At 43.5% G+C, this 18,870-nt stretch overlaps 1 protein-coding gene across 2 annotated transcripts in view; it reads left to right on the plus strand.

Annotated features, from left to right (window-relative positions):
- The window catches only part of CD58 (CD58 molecule), a 42,467-nt gene extending 25,333 nt beyond the window's left edge, over nucleotides 1-17,134 (plus strand). Inside the window, exons 3-6 of one of the 2 annotated variants that reach the window (XM_006058685.4) lie at nucleotides 1,011-1,286; nucleotides 6,727-6,742; nucleotides 9,145-9,185; nucleotides 14,065-17,134. In XM_006058685.4, coding sequence (XP_006058747.1) covers nucleotides 1,011-1,286; nucleotides 6,727-6,742; nucleotides 9,145-9,163 — 311 coding nt within the window. In that variant the 3' untranslated portion in view covers nucleotides 9,164-9,185; nucleotides 14,065-17,134. Of the gene's footprint in view, nucleotides 1-1,010; nucleotides 1,287-6,726; nucleotides 6,799-9,144; nucleotides 9,186-14,064 lie in introns of both variants that reach the window. The other variant, XM_044944505.2, reaches the window with a different exon arrangement.
- Nucleotides 17,135-18,870: the final 1,736 nt, after the last annotated feature.

Consider the following 18,870-nt stretch of genomic DNA (forward strand, 5'->3'; position numbering starts at 1 on the left):
ACAAGACAGGCCGGGTGTTTTATTTAACTGAGCCAGAGATAACTCAGAAGGAGAAGACGAGGGCAAGATGAATTGTATATATTTGTTTTTTAGATTATTATTTGGAGCTTGGGTTCCTTTGTCTTAGAAGATATTTTAAATGACAGTATAGTATTGCATCATCTTGATGGACTTTACTTTGCTTTTTAGTATTTACAAGGTATTGAAATTTTATTATCCACATGCAACTTATAAGGTGTTGAAATTTTATTATCCAAATGTGTCCATGACCAATTTTTGTAAATTTTTTTCTCAGATCTCTTATGATTGGTTTTAGGTGGAAAGGAGAGATGCAAGAAGGTGTATGAATTAATAAATGAACCAGTGATTGATACGGTCAGCTGATTAGCTTTGAGGCTTTAGAGAGAAATGATGGTGCATCATGACTTGTGTCTTACTCATCCTCAAAGGCTACTGCCTTAGCCAGTAGCAGGTGTTTCTAGAAGAAACCTGGGGGTGATGCATCTAGACTGGCAGGCGTGTGACATGTGCCACGCCCTCCTCTGCCTCTGAGTGGGACCAGCCCACAATACAGCTCCTCAGAACCTTTAGCAAACTCATTTGAGTCAGATGTCTTGGAATTCAGCCTTTTTCAGATTTTAGAAAGGTGATATAAATGATCTCCTCTGTGTGTGTGAGGAAGCACTTCACTTAGTTAATGGGGAGCACCTTATACTCAAGCAGGTAAGTATTTTTAGTAAAACATGATAACAAATATTTGTGAACAATCATTTAGCTTTCAGACATCTTTGGATTTCAGAATTGAGGATAAAGGATTCGGGGCCCGTATCTGCACTTTGAGCAGGTAGATCTGATCCAGAAGAAAAGAGAATTTTCTCACCTTGGTGCTCAAGGAGTGGTCTGCTTATCTTTTCAAGTGCATAAGGAGTTGGAAGTTCTTTGTGAATTTGTGGATGAGGAGTTTAAATATTATTCTTTTCTGTACTAAACGTCCCTTTTTTTCCCCTCAGCACCTCCTCCATCACCGTCAACATTTTGCTCATTGTCTGACGATGGAAACATTACTCTCACCTGCGAGATCATGGAAGTGGACTATGACGTTGATGGTAACCTCATACAATATTTGTGGGAATGTCCACCAACAGTACAGTGTCACCGTGGCTCAAGTCCATCTGAAGCATATGTCTTAAAGGAAAGTGATCTTTCACAGAGTGTTCAATGTATCGTTAGCAATCCATTATTCAAAACATCAGCTTCCATCTCTTTGTCAACCTGTGTGCCAGAGGGTGAGTAAGTGACTGCATGGGTTATGGTAGAGGTCCTATATACAAATGGGGTTTGCAGACCACTGGTGATTCATGAATTTCACACCACAGATTAGTGGCTAACTTTCGCTTCACAAATTTGAAACATAAAATGAGTTATAGTTTTCACAGATACTTAAAAAAATTTTTTTGTTTGGCTACACAGAGTCTTAGTTGCAGAATGTGGAGTCTTTAGTTGCGGCATATGGAATCTTTAATTGCAGTGTTCAAACTCTTACTTGCAGCATGTGGGATCTAGTTCCCTCAACAGGGGTTGAACCCAGACCCCCTGCACTGGGAGCGCAGAGTCCTAGCCATTGAACTACCAGGGAAGTCCCACTTTTTTTTTAGATATAAATCTAGTATTTTTTAGTACTTTGTGTCAAGCACCATTCTAATACATATGTTAATTCTGTTCCCACACAATCTAATAATTATCCTTATTTTATGGGGGAAACCAAGATGTGATTGGGAGTTTAAGGTGCTTGTCCAAAGCCACAAACCTGTAAGTGGTAGAACCTGATTTTGAAATCAGGCCATCTGGCTTCAGAGTCCATTCTCTTAATTACTCACACTTATTCACTGCTTCCTAATATTCTTCATAACCATTATGTTCTCCAAGTGTGCACATGCGCCACAAGATAGTGCATTCAGTATGCTTGTGCAGGCTAATATTTGATTAATAGCATGGCAATCTGTCTCATCTATGGTCTTTTTGTGTTGCTTAAGTATCATGTATATTTGTAATTTACAGTTCTCCTTATCTATTTTTTTTTTATATTGTACCTCCAGTTTACAAACAGAAGGATCAGTAATTTGAAAGTGGTTCATTGAAGCCTAAGAGATGAAATGTATAGTAAATACTGTATTTCAGGATAATACCACAATTGTAAAGTGTGAACTGGATTCTAGGGCAGACAGAGAATGTGAGTCTCCTTAGGCTGGGCAGGGTGATTCTGTGAATATTTTTTTTCCTAAGCAAATAAAACAGAAAAAGACAAAAAATGAATATAATGATGTTGGTTTGTAAATTGGCCCACTGGTTATGAAGGGCAAGGAGGGACTGAAGAAGAAGGCAGCCACTCCAGATTAGTGGTGGCAGGTTTAATAAGCAAGGGAGCTTACTTAGGAGGCTTGTCTTGGGTGACCTCAAGAGGAATAGACCTCTATGTCTGCCTGCCAAATCTTAGAATTCATATAGAGATCACGATTCAGTCATATAGACCATCCTGATGGTCTCACAACTCTTGAAGTTCTCTCTCTAGGCTACATCCTTAAAAACAGTTCGCATGGTGGGACTGGCTGGGAGCATGTACATTTCAAGCACAGGAGTGGTTGTGCTGGGCCTCTGATGGCCTGGGTCCAGTTGTCCAGTCAACTTACAATCACATCCTTTTTAATGATATCTTCCAACAAATGAATATGAACAAATTTGAATTTTATTTGGCTCCTGAGCCATTCTCCCTAAGTCTCCCACATATTGAACTTTTTAAAAACTTTTCAGATCATGATATAAAGCCATTAAGGTTATGATATCATTTTCAGACAAAGCAGTGTGACTTCTCCAGTAAAACAAACAAATGCTTCCAGAAAAAGTACGAAATGGCTTCCAATTCGTAACTGATAGATTGGGTCTCTAAAAACAGAGGAAAGACCAAGCCCACAGAGGTGTCTTTCGAAGCATTTATACAAGTAACACAATTGCCAAGAATATTAAAAAAAACCGTTTGCAGAGCTAATGACAGTTGTTCTGCTTGGCGCAAACATTCCTTCATTACTTCCACTTACCGGGTTTTCCATAATGCCCAGGGCGTACAGTGTGGAAATGCAGTTTGTGTGCTTTACAGTGAGAAGAAGAAACAAAACCAATGCGCTTTTGGCTTTGACATGTGTGCAGTGTGCACAACCGACGAGGAGAAAGAGGTTGACTGTCTACAGAATGAACAAGCAAGCTGAAATCTTGAAAGGCTTCAGGTGTTCAAAGAGTCAGTATACTTGAAGGAAATCAGTTCAGTTCAGTTGCTCAGTCGTGTCCGACTCTTTGCGACCCCATGAACTGCAGCATGCCAGGCCTCCCTGTCCATCACCAACTCCCGGAGTTCACCCAAACTCATGTCCATTGAGTCGGTGATGCCATCCAGCCATCTCATCCTCTGTCCTCCCCTTCTCCTCCTGCCCTCAATCTTTCCCAGCTTCAGTGTCTTTTCAAACGAGTCAGCTCTTCGCATTAGGTGGCCAAAGGAAATAACTCTATTACCTTTGAAATATTGAAGGAAATATTATTATTACTATTATTGAAGGAAATAAGTTCTAAATAAAATCCTTTATAGAATTATGTGGGATATTTTAAGATTTTCAAGCATTTTGCCCTCTCACAGTTTTCATTTAACCTTTGCCCTTAGAATTGAATGCTCAAGATGCTTTTCCCTGTTGATACCTTGAGAAAAGATTGTCACAATAGCATCCCTTTCATTGATACAAAATTTGTTGTTGTTGTTCAGTCGCTACATCGTGTCCAACTCTTTGGGACCCCATGAACTGTGGCACACCAGGTTCCTCTGTCCTCTACCATCTCCCAGAGTTTGCTCAAATTCATGCCCATTGAGTTGGTGATGCTATCTAACTATCTCATCATCTTTTGCCCCCTTCTCTTTTTGCCTTCAGTCTTTCCCAGCATCGGTCTTTTCCAATGAGTTGACTCTTTGCATCAGGTGGCCAAAGTGTTGGAGCTTGTTTCAGCAACAGTCATTCCAGTGAAAATTCAGGGTTGATTTCCTTTAGGATTGACTGGTTTGATCTTGCAGTCCAAGGGATTCTCAAGTGTCTTCTTCAGCACCACAATTCAAAAGTATCAATTTTTTGGCACTCAGCCTTTATATATGTATCTAATTCATTGTGCTATATCCCTGAAACTACCACAATATTTGAAAGCAAGGATAAACGATTAACTTTTCTCAACTAAAAAAGGTAATAATAATAATTGAAGGTAGGCAGCTTTGGTCACGTTGCTGCTTTATGCAGTTGTCAGAAACCCAAGTATGGTCTATCTAGCTCCTGCCAACCTCCCTGCTGTCTCAGGAGTGGGACCCAGGGAGGGAAAAATAGTGTGTCTTACCCCTTCCAGGGAGACTTTTGAGAAATACCACACAACCCTTCTTGCATCTCATTGCCCAAAACTTGTCACATGATTAAACCTCACTACAAGAAAGGTTGAGAAACTAATTTTTTAGGTGAGTGGCAGTATGCCCAGCTGCAGATCTGAATTCTTTTACTAAAGAGAAGAGAATAGGTATGTGGGACAACTTAACAGTTCCTAACTAGGGACCTCTCAAATCAAACCAATGCCTATTCATTCTAACCCAGCTGTGCTCCAACTAAGAGGAAAGGGTGTGTGTTCATATTCTTATTCATTCATTCATTTCTATCTCCTCTTCCCTTTCCTCCCCTCCCCTCTCCTCCTCTCCCCTGTCTCTTATCTATGTTGTATTTGCTGTTAGTGACCCTACCGTCTCCCTTAGCAATGTGTGGTGATTATTTTGCCATATCCTCTCTGTTCTGCCCTTAGATTTTTGGTAGGTGGATAGAGTCCATCTGATGAACCATCATTATTTTCTATTGTGGACACTTTGGTTGTTTTATCTTTTTGATATTGTAAGACTGTAGTAAATATCTTTGTGCCTTTTTTGGAGAGAGAAGAGAGGCACATCACTGATTCTGTCTGTAGGTTAGCATCTTAGAGATGGAACTGCAGAATCAAAGGACATTAGTAGAGATTCCAATAGGTTAATGGTAATAGCTAACAGGCTTCCCAGGTGATGCACTGTTAAAGAATCCACCTGCCAATGCAGGAGACTCAGGTTCAATCCCTGGGTTGGGAAGATCCCTTGGAGAAGGAAATGGCAACCCGCTCCAGTACTCTTGCCCAGGAAATCCCATGGGCTGAGGAGCCTGGTGGACTGCAGTCTATATGGTCACAAAGAGTTGGACATAACTGAGCACACAATAACTAATCACGGTTCTTACATGTATTGATTCAATTAATGCTCACAATCGCCCTAGGAGGCATATTTATCAGGTCAAGAGAAACCTGAGTCTCTGAAACATTAGATCACTCACTAATCCAGCGTGTGGGAGTGATTCAGTGAGACTGTAGGCACATCATTTAGCACGGTGTCAGCTGCTCTATGGTAAACATTTCTGAGGCTTGCTGTGCACGGCTGCCACGTTGCCCTGCCAAGCACACGGTGCCAAGTTGTGCTGCCAGTGGCAGGATGGGATGGCCAAATAGTGGAATATTCGCCGCTTTTAATAAAAAAGCACTGGACCTGATATGTATCAACCTTGTGCATATAAATTTATTTAGAAACACGGTCAATTCTCTTTATTCACAGTGAAAGTGAAGTGACTCGCTCAGTCATATCCAACACTTTGCAACCCCATATCCATGGAATTCTCCAAGCCAGAATACTGCAGTGGGTGGCCTTTCCCTTTTCCAGGGGATCTTCCCAACCCAGGGATCCAACCCAGGTGTCCCGCACTGGAGGTGGATTCTTTACCAGCTGGGCCACAAGGGAAGCCCAAGAACACTGGAGTGGGTAGTCTATCCCTTCTGCAGGGGATCTTCCTGACCCAGGAATCGAACCGGGGTCTCCTGCATTGCAGGTGGATTCTTAACCAACTGAGCTATCAGGGAAGCCGCTTATTCATGTAGTTATGTTTTATTCAATCACTGTGAACACAGAATTAGTGAATATTGAATCGTTACTCCCAGGGGAGATATAGGGTTAGGTTCCTGCAAGTCTCTGGTCACATGTTTGAAAAGGAATCAATATAAAACCTTGTTTTATGTGTGTTTCTGTTTAAAGACACATTATTTAATATATGTGATTAATGCACGAATGGTGAAATTCACAGCCAGCAGGACCATAACTGATGCCTAAATGAAGCTTATCTAACATGCGTATTCTCTCTGTGACTCACACAGCCTGCTTGTGTTTGGGAAATGCTGTGTGTCTTATAGAGAGAATACACGGGTTAAATAAGCTTCATTTAAGCATCAATTATGGTCCTTCTGGCATTTCAGCACTGTTTTTGAGGGCCAGTTTAGACAGTGAAATAAGCAACAAAAAAGCACAAAATGTGGAACATGTGGGCACTAAGGAGATTGCAAATAGGATCGTGTCTACAGTATAAGGGCCAAAACATGAGGGCAGAGTTTTGCCTTGAACCTCGGTTGGGAACAACAGTTTTCAGCATTTTGTTGCCCGTGTCAGCGTATGACTATGAAAGTACTGCAGGTATTGGTTTGAATAAATTTTAGGGAATAGGTAAATTGCAAATATGAAATCTGCATAGAAGGAGGGTCAGCTGTATCTGTTTTGGTCAGTTCAGCTAATTGTATTTCTTTTTTTTTTTTTTCCAGATAATACAAGGCATAGGTATGTGCTTTTTGCCATACTGCCAGCAGTAATATGTGGCTTGCTGTTTTTAAAATGTATGTATACTTTTTTCCTTAAAAAGTTTTCAAATGGGAATTGGTTTTTCAAAGGCCAGAAAATGATTAATTTGAAGATGAAAACAAAGTTTGACATTTTAGTTGTTTCACAAAACCTTTTTTGTTGTACTTGTTGGCTGGGGTTCCTGGGTGTATTGGGTTCCCTGAGATTCTGCATTATCCTGAGGCGGTAGGAATCCTTGGGCCATAGAGAGCATTACAGGAGTGGGAACACAGCCAGTAATACTTGGGACCATTCCACAGCCTCCTGTCTATGGTCTGCCTCAACGTATGTTACACTTCTGGTCTCCAAGCCAGACTTTGCAAAAAAACCCAAAATTCTTCGTCTTGGCTGCTGTGGTCATAATTCCCATGACTTACAGCCCAGAAGCAAGTCTGAGGTAAGGCGGAGTTTTTATTGAGTCAGGTGATGTGGAGAGGGTAAAGCTGACATGGTATTACTTGTATTGCCTTCCTCAGTCTCCTGAGATCTTGGGCCAAATCCAGAAGGCAACCCATATGCCCTGGAGAACTGGTGACCCTGTCCCAGCCTATTCTTTCCTGGTGATAAGAAACCCCTCCTTAAGTCCTAGAGGATGCCGACCAGTTTGTAAATTTCAGACTAGGGGTTCTTGAAGCCCTAACAGTTTCCGTATCAGCCTTCGCCAAGAGGAAACTTACAATTCGTCACTCCCATAGGGATTGTTGAAGAGTAAGCCTTCCACAAGGTGAAGGCATCCTGGATCCATGTCATTTCATACTTGTGTCTTGAATCAAGTTCACAAACTAGATTTCAGTTTCCCTAGACCTGCACTGTTCAGTATGGTGGGTACTAGCCTCATGTAATAATCTAAATATAAAATTTAATCAATGAAGATTAAACAAAATTTAAAATTTAGTTCCTCAGTCGTACTTGCCACATTTCAAGTGTTCACAGATGGCTAGTGGCTACCATGTTAGACCAAATAGAGAACAATTCCATCACTTCAGAAAGTTCTATTATAGGCCAATACTGACCTAGTCTATTTTGGGGTATTGGCCCTAGAATGTGATTTCCCAAAGATACCATTTCTATATTATAGGTTTCAAATACCATGAAGATCTCTAAGTAATCAACTATCAGTCAACTGAATCTCCTCTAAACAAGTTATAAAAAACTCAGCTGAAGAAGGTTTTAAGGCATCATTACCAATAAGTAAAACATCAGGGAACTCAAGTGTTCTTTTAAAAATTTATTTTTAATCCTCAAATAGCAGTAGTATAGTTAATAATCTCTTTAACAGATTGGTACCCAGAAACCAAAATAATTTTCTACTCATATGTTTTTTTGGGGGGGTGGGGGGTAAGATGTCTACAATCGCAACTCCTGAACCTAAAAAAAGAGCCCTGTGTACCCATGTAACTCCAAAACAACTGACTGACTTATTAAAACAAACAAAAATAAACCTTTATTCAATGGAAGGAAAGTTACCCCAGCGGAGGTACTGATAGCACCATATAGTCCCCCCCACCCCCCACCCCCCACCAAAAAGTAACAAATAATTACTTCAGTAAGCATCTCAATCCTAAAGCCATGAATTGGAAAGATGAGGTATTTGGCATGGAGCCATCAAAACGGGAGAGTCAGCTAGTTGACACTTTGACAAGCTCATTCAACCTTGTGGACTCAGCTGCTGGATCATTAGCATGGCTCCAGGCTAACTGGTGCCTTTGATGGGGAGGAAACTGAGGGATACATGTGAGACCATATCTTAACATCCAAACTGGTGCTGTCAAAATGGTAGCCACATGTGGCTGTTGAAACCGTTAAATATGAGAGTCCAAACTGAGGTATGCCATCAGTATAAAATAAACACTAGATTTGTAGGACTTATTTCAAAAGGAATGTAAAGTATCTGATTAATAATGTTTATTCTGATTATTTGTTACAGTAATATTTTTGATATGTTGGGCTAGTTAATAAAGTTAATTTCATCCATTTCTTTTTACTGTATCATGTGGCTAGTAAGCATGTGTAATTACTTATGTGGCTTACATTAAATCCCTATTGGGCAGCGCTGGTCCAGAATATTCTAGCCTTCCCTCCATCTTTAGCTTCATGCAAAGTTTCTATAGAAAACATTCATCAACAGTTTTTGTTTTTCTATCATCTGATGACCAATTTTTGAACAACTCTTTGGCTCAACTCAGTAGCCAATTTGATGTGAGCATTTAGGAGAGTAGGAAAGACCAGCTTGACAGGGCTGTGTTCTTGAGTTTTCCCAGTTCAGGCCTCTAGCCAGCAACCCCACAATTTAGCTTTTTTTTCCAGCTCTTTAATTGAGACAAAAATGTCTTCATTTGTAGGTTTTCTGGGACGTCGTAGCCAGTGAAATTTAGGGGCCTAGGTAAGTAACCCATAGACTGCTCAGTGGGCACGGTATGTATCATGTATTGAAAGCAGAACAACCCCCATGTAGAGGGCCTGTTCTTTGGGGAGCCAGGTTCTACTTATCTGTCACTTGCCTTGAACAGTAATAAGTAATATCAGCAGATTACTCACCATAGTTCATTAAGCACCAACCAGTCACTTTCCATGTAACATCTCATTCAGTCCTCTCATCGAGCCTTGCATGGGGGTATCTTTACAGCTTGTTTAGAGACATCAAATGGAAGACTTGGAGAAGTCAAGTCACGTGACTCATAAATGGTAGAGCTGGGATTCAAATCTAGGTCTTCAGATTCCATGGGTTATCCTGTTAACCACCAAAAATATACTCCCTCCTTCTTCTATCCCAGGAAAATGGAGCCAAGGATAAGGTTCACTTAGGGAGCCAGGGTCAGAGCTGGGCCTGCATCATGAACAAAAGATAGGATCCAAACACAATGAATGGTGGCCATGGGTGAAGGAAGTTGCCTTAAGGAGATCCAGAAGTCCCTGTCCTTGCAGAATCCCCATGGTCAGGAGGCAGAGGCCAATGAGCTAGACTTTTAGGAATTTGGGGAAGAGTAAAGCTCAGGTCTGGAAAGTGCAGGGTTGGGGGTGGCAAGTCACCCCTTTTGAGGCAGCATATGTTGATGGGATAGGGGTTGAGCCAGGCCAGGATATTGAGAGAGAACTACCAAGAGGTTCAGTGATTTATTTCTGGGAAACCACTGAGGATTTTTGAGCAGAGCTAGAAGGCAATGGCACCCCACTCCAGTGCTCTTGCCTGGAAAATCCCATGGACAGAGGAGCCTGGTAGGCTGCAGTCCATGGGGTTGCTAAGAATCAGACATGACTGAGCGACTTCACTATGCTTTGGGAAGATGTCTGTATTGGTAAAGCATACAATGAATAAATAGACAAGAGGCAAAACATGGGGACACTGGTTAGTGGATAAATCTAGCCAAGCAGAAGAGAAGCTGTATTGGTGTGAATGTGAAGTCGCTGAGTTGTGTCCAACTCTTTTCGACTCCATGGACTGTAGCCTACCAGGGTCCTCCATCCATGGGATTTTCTAGGCAAGAGTACTGGAGTGGGCTGCCACTTCTTTCTCCAGGGGATCTTCTCAACCCAGAGATCGAACCCAGGTCTCCTGCATTGCAAACAGACGCTTTGCCATCTGAGCCACCAGGGAAGCCACCAAGCAAATTGGTGTAATCAAAATGCTTCAGAGTGACTGGCTCATGTTGTGCTGTGCTTAGTAGCTCAGTCGTGTCCGACTCTTCGTGACCTCATGGACTGTAGCCCACCAGGCTCCTCTGTCCATGGGATTCTCTAGGCAAGAATACTGGAGTGGGTTGCCATGCCCTCACCTCCAGGGGATCTTCCCAACTCAGGGATCGAACCTAGATCTCCCACATTGGAGGAGGACTGGCTCATAATGGTGCCCAATAAATGTTAGCTATTTTGGTTATGACTCTTCTTCAAGAAAGGAGCCAAAAGCAACAGGAATTTCAACCCTTGGCAGCACTGCCAGACATAGCAGGAGTCAGATGGAGCCCTTGTGTGAGAAGGTGGATTTGTGTTCAGTCAGGCCGAGTTTGGGGTGCAGGCACATTACGTGGGTAGAGATATCCAGCACCTAGTTGGAGAAGTGGCTTGAGGGGCTGGGGCTGAGGTTACAAGTTGGGGAGCATCTTTGTCAGGACAGTAACAGCTTCCCAGAGCATCTGAGCTCACCAAGAAATAGAAGCCGGAGGCCCTCAAGTGGAGGGCGAGGTGGAGGAGTCCAGGAGGAGAGCCAGGTGGCACCCTGTTATGGATCCAAGGGAAGAGGCCATGCATTAGAGCTTCAGGGAGGCAGAGGAGGAGGGCGGTGGTCAAGATCTTTGGCTTGGCTGAGCGATTTGGCTGGCTTTCATGAAAGCCACTGGGTGAGTGGTTGGAGTAGGGTGATGGCAGTGATGGTCTGAGAGCAGTGTTACCGTTGGGACCACTGGGTGGGCTGGGAGGCTTCTTTCTCTCCAGCTGCTGGCCAGGACAGTGACCAAGTCACCTGGCGAGTCAGCTACTGCAGAAGGCCTGGGGCAAGGGATTCTAGAAGACAGCTCAGCCAGCTGCAGGGTGCAGGCTGGGCAGGGGTACTGAGGCCACCAGGGGTTGGTGGGCTAGGAGGCCCCGTGGAGAGAGGGTGGGAAGGGATCGGCCACGGATGAGGTGAGAGGCAGGTGTGCTAGCAGTGTGGGGGCAGCAGCAGAAGACCTGGAGGTTATGGTCAGAGGTGGGGCGTTCAGATCTGAAGCAGTGCTCGTGAGGGCAGGTGAGGGTGAGATCCCAGGCAGGGCCTCTGCTGAGATCCTGATGGTAACAGTTGATGTGTGGCCTTCATGAACAATGACAGGAGATGTTGTTCATGGGAGGGCTGTCATCCAGGGCCACTGAGAAAGGTGACGGGGTAGTCCAGGCCTTGTTCCTTTACTTGCTCCTTTATTCTTTCAACAAGCACTCTTATGGAGATGACTAGATGGCAGGCACTGTGTGAGCCGATGGCTTGAGATCAGGGTACCCAGTGAGGCTAGACGTTGTATGAGATTCAGAGAAAGCATATATTAGGGATCCTACCTCTGAGAAACTTAAGGTCACACTGGGGAGAATGGATGGGCATGTAAGAAACAGAAGGCATTCCAGCTGGGAGAAGCAGCAGAGGCGGAGACATAGGCAGGAACCAAACATCATTGTTATTGATAAAGATGTCGGCCTGCTTAGCATCAAATTTAACCATATTTGCAAGAAAATGTTTGGAAGTCAAGAGCATTAAAATGAGTGATATGGGAGTAGGGAGGCATTTGTAGGTTCTGTGGCACTAGAATTTTTCATGAAAAATATTGCCTTGGGATGATGAGCTAGGAAGAGAAAACTGACATCTCAGGGTAACATCCTGAGGAATAAATAGGTAGCTTGGGGCTGGGTGTGGGAGAGGAGCTTACTTTTCTTGGTATATTTTTGTTGGCTGCTCAGATTTTGTATTTTGTGTGTTTCTTACCTATTTAAGAATGCCTTTTAGATTTAAAGAGCCCACTGTGGCTGCAGAGGGGAGTTCCCTAAACTCAATTATTAAAGGGTTAACAGATGTGGTGGGGGGGCAGGGCTGGGGGAGGAATGGGGGAGGCGGGGACAAGCATAACCAGGAAGAAATGCAAATTTGTCACATCTCTGAGTAGCCATGTGCGGATGGTAAGAGTTGGACCATAAAGAATTAGGCTGAACACTGAAGAATTGATGCTTTCAAATTATGGTGCTAGAGAAGACTCTTGAGAGTCCTTTAGATAGCAAGGAGATCAAACCAGTCAATCCTAAAGGAAATCAACCCTGAATATTCATTGGAAGGACTGATGCTGAAGTTCCGATACTTTGACCACCTGATTCAAAGAGCTGACTCATTGGAAAAGACCCTGATGCTGGAAAAGATTGAGGGCAGGAGAAGAAGGGGGTGACAGAGAAGGAGATGGTTGGATAGCATCACCAAATCAATGGACATGAGTTTGAGCAAGCTCTGGGAGATAGTGAAAGACAGGGAAGCCTGGCATGCTGCAGTCCGTGGGGCCACAAACAAGTCAGACATGAGTCAGAAACTAAACAACAAGGTTCTTAGTAAGGAAAATGCCTATTTCCTTTACCTAACCCCTCTGATCCCAGCACTAATTATTTTTGTTGTCAAATTTCTTTATTTTAATTTTCCCCAAACTAGAAGATATAAAACAAGAATTTGTTGTGGTTTTAATTTGTATTTTTCTAATGACTAATGATCCTGAACATCTTTTCATGTCCAGCACAAATGGACATGAAAATGAACACTAATGGACAGTTTTTTACGAACTCCTTTTACCAAAGTCATGCAGATCTTTTGGAACTCTGGTCTGATCTGGTCTATGGAAATACAGACTGTGGGGAAGACAAAAAAAAAAAGCCATGAAATGACCTTTTCTCAGTTCAAAGGAACGTTCTCAGGCAGGGCTGTAGCTGGGTTGATTTACTCTGAGTCACTCAAGGGTGTTCTGTTATCACCACAAAGACAAATAATCAGGAATAGAAGCTGAAAGAAGAAAACCACGGCCAGGATATTCTTGTGGCAAAGGAAATGGCTGTTAGAAGGGGTGGCAGTTTACCTATGGGTCTTAACAAGCTCAGGTCTGTTATTTGGAGATACCAGGATTCAATTCAGCATGAAGAAAGTGAGCTCTAATTCTTCATAAAAGAAATAGTTCATGTCATAGGCTCAGTAATTACACTAAAGTCATCATTCCACTCACGTTATCAGCAAGTATACTCTCTCAAGCCATTCAGCACATGGCAAGATGTCAAATAAGTTCTCTCCCATCCTACACTTGGCAAACATCATAATGAAAATAATAATCAAGTAATATTTAGTACAGGAATTACGCATCTGATTAAAAAAAAACTCCATCTTAAAGTAGTGAAGAGAAGTTACTTTTAAAATGACAGCATAATTAGAAAATATTTGAAGAAACAAAAAGTTAAAATCCTTGTATGTGTCACATAGAAGAGTAAATGTCAGATGAAAAACAAAACGCGAAAAGCACAAGTGTAAAAAGATCAAGACTGAGTTGGTTTGAGAAGCTGGGGCTCTGAATTTGTGCTGTGTACCAGGATAGCACTCCTGGGAGATCTCCAGCTACCATCCCATAAGGACCCAAGACCAGTCTCCCTCCATCTCTGCTCCCTAGAACTCTTGCTTTTGATGGATTTATTACAAAAGTGCTTCCTGCATTAGAATAAGAGGGTCGTATACTGCAGCACAGATGGACTGTGTTTTATTCTAATATGAGATATTTCTTTTATAGTGCCTGTTGTTTGGTAACAGAAGATGAAATGGAACACCTGGTAATTAAGTTATTTCAATCGCTTCGGGAAGGCATCTGATTTACCATTCATGTATTACCTTCTTCTTGAGGAAACTGAAAGTCTGCCTGAAATTGACCGTTTATAAGACGTTTCCTAGAAGAAACAAGGACTAACACACAACAGGCATTAGTTTCTGCTCTGCCACTCACACTGAACATCACTAGATACTCGCTTGTTCCTTAATTATTAATTACACGTGTTTTTCTAGTGATGTAAATGTTTGTAAATAATGTAAGTATGTATATATATATGACGAAGCAACTCCCAGAATTTCCTTTATCTTCCAGGCTTGGGTCCCGATATGGTCTCGTTGGCCTTTTCTGACCCCATCTATCACCAGTAAAACCCCTTGTATCCTCTTTAATGAATGTCCACGTCCCCTTTCTGTCCTCATGAACACGGGCAGCCATCTCGAGGGCAAGCTCTCCTCTCCTCTGTGGCTTGTGCAATGGCTCGGGGGAGGAGGGGCATCATCCTGGCTCAGCTCTGCTTCCAGACTGTTGCTCCTTCTCCAGCTCTGATGCTCACACCAGCAGACCCATACCACCCAATAGCCCTTTTCCGAGTTATCTTTGTTATTCCTCATGCCATGAAGATTTTAACACCAGGTGGAAACCACTCTCAACACTGCCCCTTTCAGAATTGGAGTGTTTTCAAAACCTGTAACTTCCAATACCCTGGCATGGTCTCCCCCAGGGATCTCAGCTTCCTTTCCCAGCACTGCCTGGACCCCGCTCCTGGTCTTTTCAGCAATATCGCAGTCCCTCACTATCTTAGTCCCCCTCACTTAGCAGCCCCTCACTAGCATGCCGTCTTAGCATGTCCTCTTTGCTTGCTGTCTTCCACACCACAACCCCAAGGGGCCCTAATCCAAAACTCCAGCAATCCAGCCAGGACCTGCAAGCTGGCGACCCTGCCTCTTCCCTGGCCCTAATCCCCTCTGAGTCCTCCTTCTCCTCACTATTTGGGGTCTCCAGTGTTCATCAGTGCAACTCCACCCTCACTCTTTACCCCTGTACTTGGCCAGACCCCAGCTGTGGTTATACTCACTTGTCCTAGTTCCCTTCCCTCCATTCAAACCGCTGAACATCCTGGAGAAAAACATACCACCTGGCTGATGAGTTTCACTTCAATGACTGCACACCTCAAAGGGATTCCCAGTGTTTCTCAGATGTCCTCGTTGGATCACGCTGGTCCATTCGCTGCTTCATCATTTTGCTCTTCTTACACCGATAACGCTGTGTCCTCATTCTCAACTTCTCATCGTGCTTTCTATATCACTGAAAAAAAGCACTGAGGAGACCCCCTTTCCCACTCCCCACCCTCCCACACCTCACACCCAGCTGCATCAGCACCCATGTGCCTTGCCTCCCCTCCTGTTACTGTGGGTGAACTTGTCTCGCTCCTCCTAAAACCAGTCTCTCCTCTTGTCTTAGTCTGCTTGGGCTGCCATAACAAAATACCGCAGACTGGGTGACTTAAAAAACAGAAATGTATTTGTCCTAGTTCTAGAGGCTAAGCCCCAGATCAGATGCTGGCCAGTGTGGTTCCTGGTGAGGTCTCTTCCTGTCTGGCTATGTCCCCACATGGCAGGGAGAAGAGCTCTGGTATCTGTTCCTTTAAGAAGAGCACCAGTTCTGTTGGATTGGGGGCCTCCCCTTATGACCTCATCTAACCTGTATCCCCTCCTCCCAGGCCTTACCTCCAAATATAGTCACAGCAGGAGTTAGGGTTTCAATGTGACTTTCAGGGGATGGATCATTCACACTGCTTCTGCATGGGATCCCATCTCCCCTCATCTACACAAGGACATCACTCTTGTCTTTGTCCACCCCTCTCTCCCATCATCAGCTCTTAGCTATCTATGACATCATACATACTGTCATTTCTCATATCTTTAAGAAAAAACAAAATACTCTTGACTACACTTTACCGTCCAGCTCTTGTCTCACTTTTCTGCTCTCTTTTATGAAAAGTTCCTCAAAAGAATGATCTGTACTTTCTTTTTCTGACTCTTCTCTCTCCATTCTTCCTTGAACACAGGTCAGTCAGGCTTTCACTCTCACTACTTGCCAAGCTTACCAAGATCTTGCCGAGATCAAGCTTGCCAGGCCTTCTTATAAGATTGGATGGTCAGTTCAAGACCTCTTCTTATTCTGCCTGTAAGCATCATCTGAAGCAGTGGAGGGCCCCTTACATATTTTAGTGCTTTCTAGGTGCTAGGTTGGTCTTCCCTGGTGACTCAGTGGTAAAGAATCAGCCTGCAGTACAGGCGATGCAGAGATGCAGGTTCAGTCTCTGGGTCGGGAAGATCCCCTGGAGGAGGGCATGGCAACCCACTTCAGTATTCTTGCCTGGAGAATCCCAGGGACAGAGGAGCCTGGTGAGCTTCAGTCCCTGAGGTTGCAAAGAGTCAAACATGACGTGTAACTTTGCACACACACATAGTACACACACAGATACTAGGTTCGGTGGGGTATTCAAGATGAAGGAAGCTCATAGTGTGGCAGGGCAGGCAGACCTGTGATCGTTTGTGGGATATATACCAGGTCCTAAAATGGAAGTGTATGTGAAGGAAGAAGAAGGTAACCATAAGACCCAGCAATCCCACCCATTGGTATATACCCAAGAGAAATACGTCCAGACAAAAACTTGCACGTGGATGTTCATAGGTCATTATTCACAGCAGCCAAACAATGGAAATACTCCGAATACACATACATGGATAAATAGATAAATAAAATGTGGTCTATCCATACAGTGGAATAATACTTAATATAAAAAGTAATAAAGGTCTTTAGGAATGCAAATGCTTGATGATACATGGTAAAGAAAAAGTCATTCTTACTCTAAGTGGTTGGCGGGGTGGGGAGGGAATACTGACTGTGAAGGGGTATGAGGGCTTTAGGGGAGTTAACGTTGTTATTTCTTGACCCACATGATATTTACCACAGAGTATACCTATATTGTGTTTGTATAACATTAAACAATGTTTTTCAAAACTCAAAATACTGAAGTTCTGATTCATGCTACAAAGTGGATGAACCTTAAAAATATACTCAGTGAGAGAAGCCAATGGGCACTGCCGTATGGGAAATAGCTAGCTAGCGGGAACCCGTGGTACAGTGCTGAGAGCCCAGCTCAGTGCTCTGTGATGACCTAGAGGGTGGGATTGGGGGGTAGGAGGGAGGCCCAAGAGGGAGGGGATATATGTATACATACAGCTGACTCACTTCTTTGTACAGGAGAAACTAACAACATTATAGAGCAAATATATTGGAGAGGGAAATGGCAACCCACTCCAGTATTCTTGCCTGGAAAATTCCATGGACAGAGGAGCCTGGTGGGCTACAGTCCATGGGGTAGCAAAGAGTCAGACATGACTGAGTCTGCAGCACCCCAGTTTTTAAAAAGAGATCCCATGTTATATAATTATATTTATACAAAATTTCCATATAGGGCTGGGAGGAGGATGTTGGGTGTGGGGAAGGAGTGATTGCTCATGAGTACAAGGTTTCTTTGGGGGGATGATGAAAACCTTCTAGAACTGATTGCCTACCTCTGAAGAGACTAAAATTATTGAACTGTACACTTTAAATAGGTGGTTGTATAGTATGTGGATTATGTCCTAATAAAACTGTCATTACTAAAAAAACTAAGGAACTGGGACTTCCCTGACGGGAAGACTCCGAGCTTTAATCAGACACCGAGCAGTTAAGACTCTGAGCTTCCACTGCATGGGGCATGGGTTTGATCCCTGGTCAGGGAAATAAGATCCCTCAAGCCTAGTGGCTGGCCAAAAAAAAAAAAAAAAAGAATAGGAGGGGACTGCCCTCCTATCCTGAAGCAGGACTTCCTCATCAGCTTCTCAGCCTGGGCTCAGCTCTTTGGAGGCTGAAAGGCTATGTATGCAACTTCTTCCTCTCAGGACTCTGTTTCTCTACCCAGAACCCAAAGTTACCAGGTCAAAAGACAACCTCCTGTTTGGAAGTTTGCGCAAAGAACTAGCTTCAGACACTAGCTGAAGTGAACCTATGAAAGCCCCTTAAACCAGAGTTTAATTTGGAATCTTGAGACAGGTTGTCCCGTTGTCTCTCCCTTCTCCCTCTTCAGCCGGGCTCTGCCCCATGTACACATCCCCCAGTCATCTGCCTTCTTCCACACTCCCATTTCCACACTGCCTCGTGCTTCCCACCCCTGTCCTCCTCCTGGGGGTGTCCTCTTGCAAAGCCACTGGAACCTCCTTTTCACCATCAACTGTCTACCCTACAGCCTCAGCCTTCAGCCTTAGGTTTTAGTCACACCCATCTCTGCATCTTGGCCCCTTTTCCCCAAAACTCTGTCTCCACTGGTAGCCCTCTCCAAGGGACAAGCAGGTCCTAGAACTTTCCTTGTTTCAGAAATGAGACAACTGATGTGCACTTGTCTGAGGTCAGTCAGACCAGGATTCAAACCCAGGCAATGTGGCCCCTGAGGCCTCTTGACCACCAACCACACTGTGAGAAGACAGGCGCCTGTGGTCTATTTTCTACATATAGTTGGGAGTCCTTGGAAATGCTTTTCCAAGTTTTATGTTCACTCAAAGGAAAAATTTATCCATAATTTATGTATTTTCTAGAGAGAGGACTTGCTTTTAACCACTTGTGTTGACCACCTATCAAAGGCACCAAATATTATGCTGAGTTCTACCTTCTAGATTCAAAGCTTAGGGGTCCTCAGAGGTCTCATTGGTGGTTTAGTCACTA

The sequence above is a fragment of the Bubalus bubalis genome, chromosome 6 (genome assembly GCF_019923935.1).
Source record: "Bubalus bubalis isolate 160015118507 breed Murrah chromosome 6, NDDB_SH_1, whole genome shotgun sequence".
In the NCBI taxonomy this organism is placed as follows: domain Eukaryota; kingdom Metazoa; phylum Chordata; class Mammalia; order Artiodactyla; family Bovidae; genus Bubalus; species Bubalus bubalis.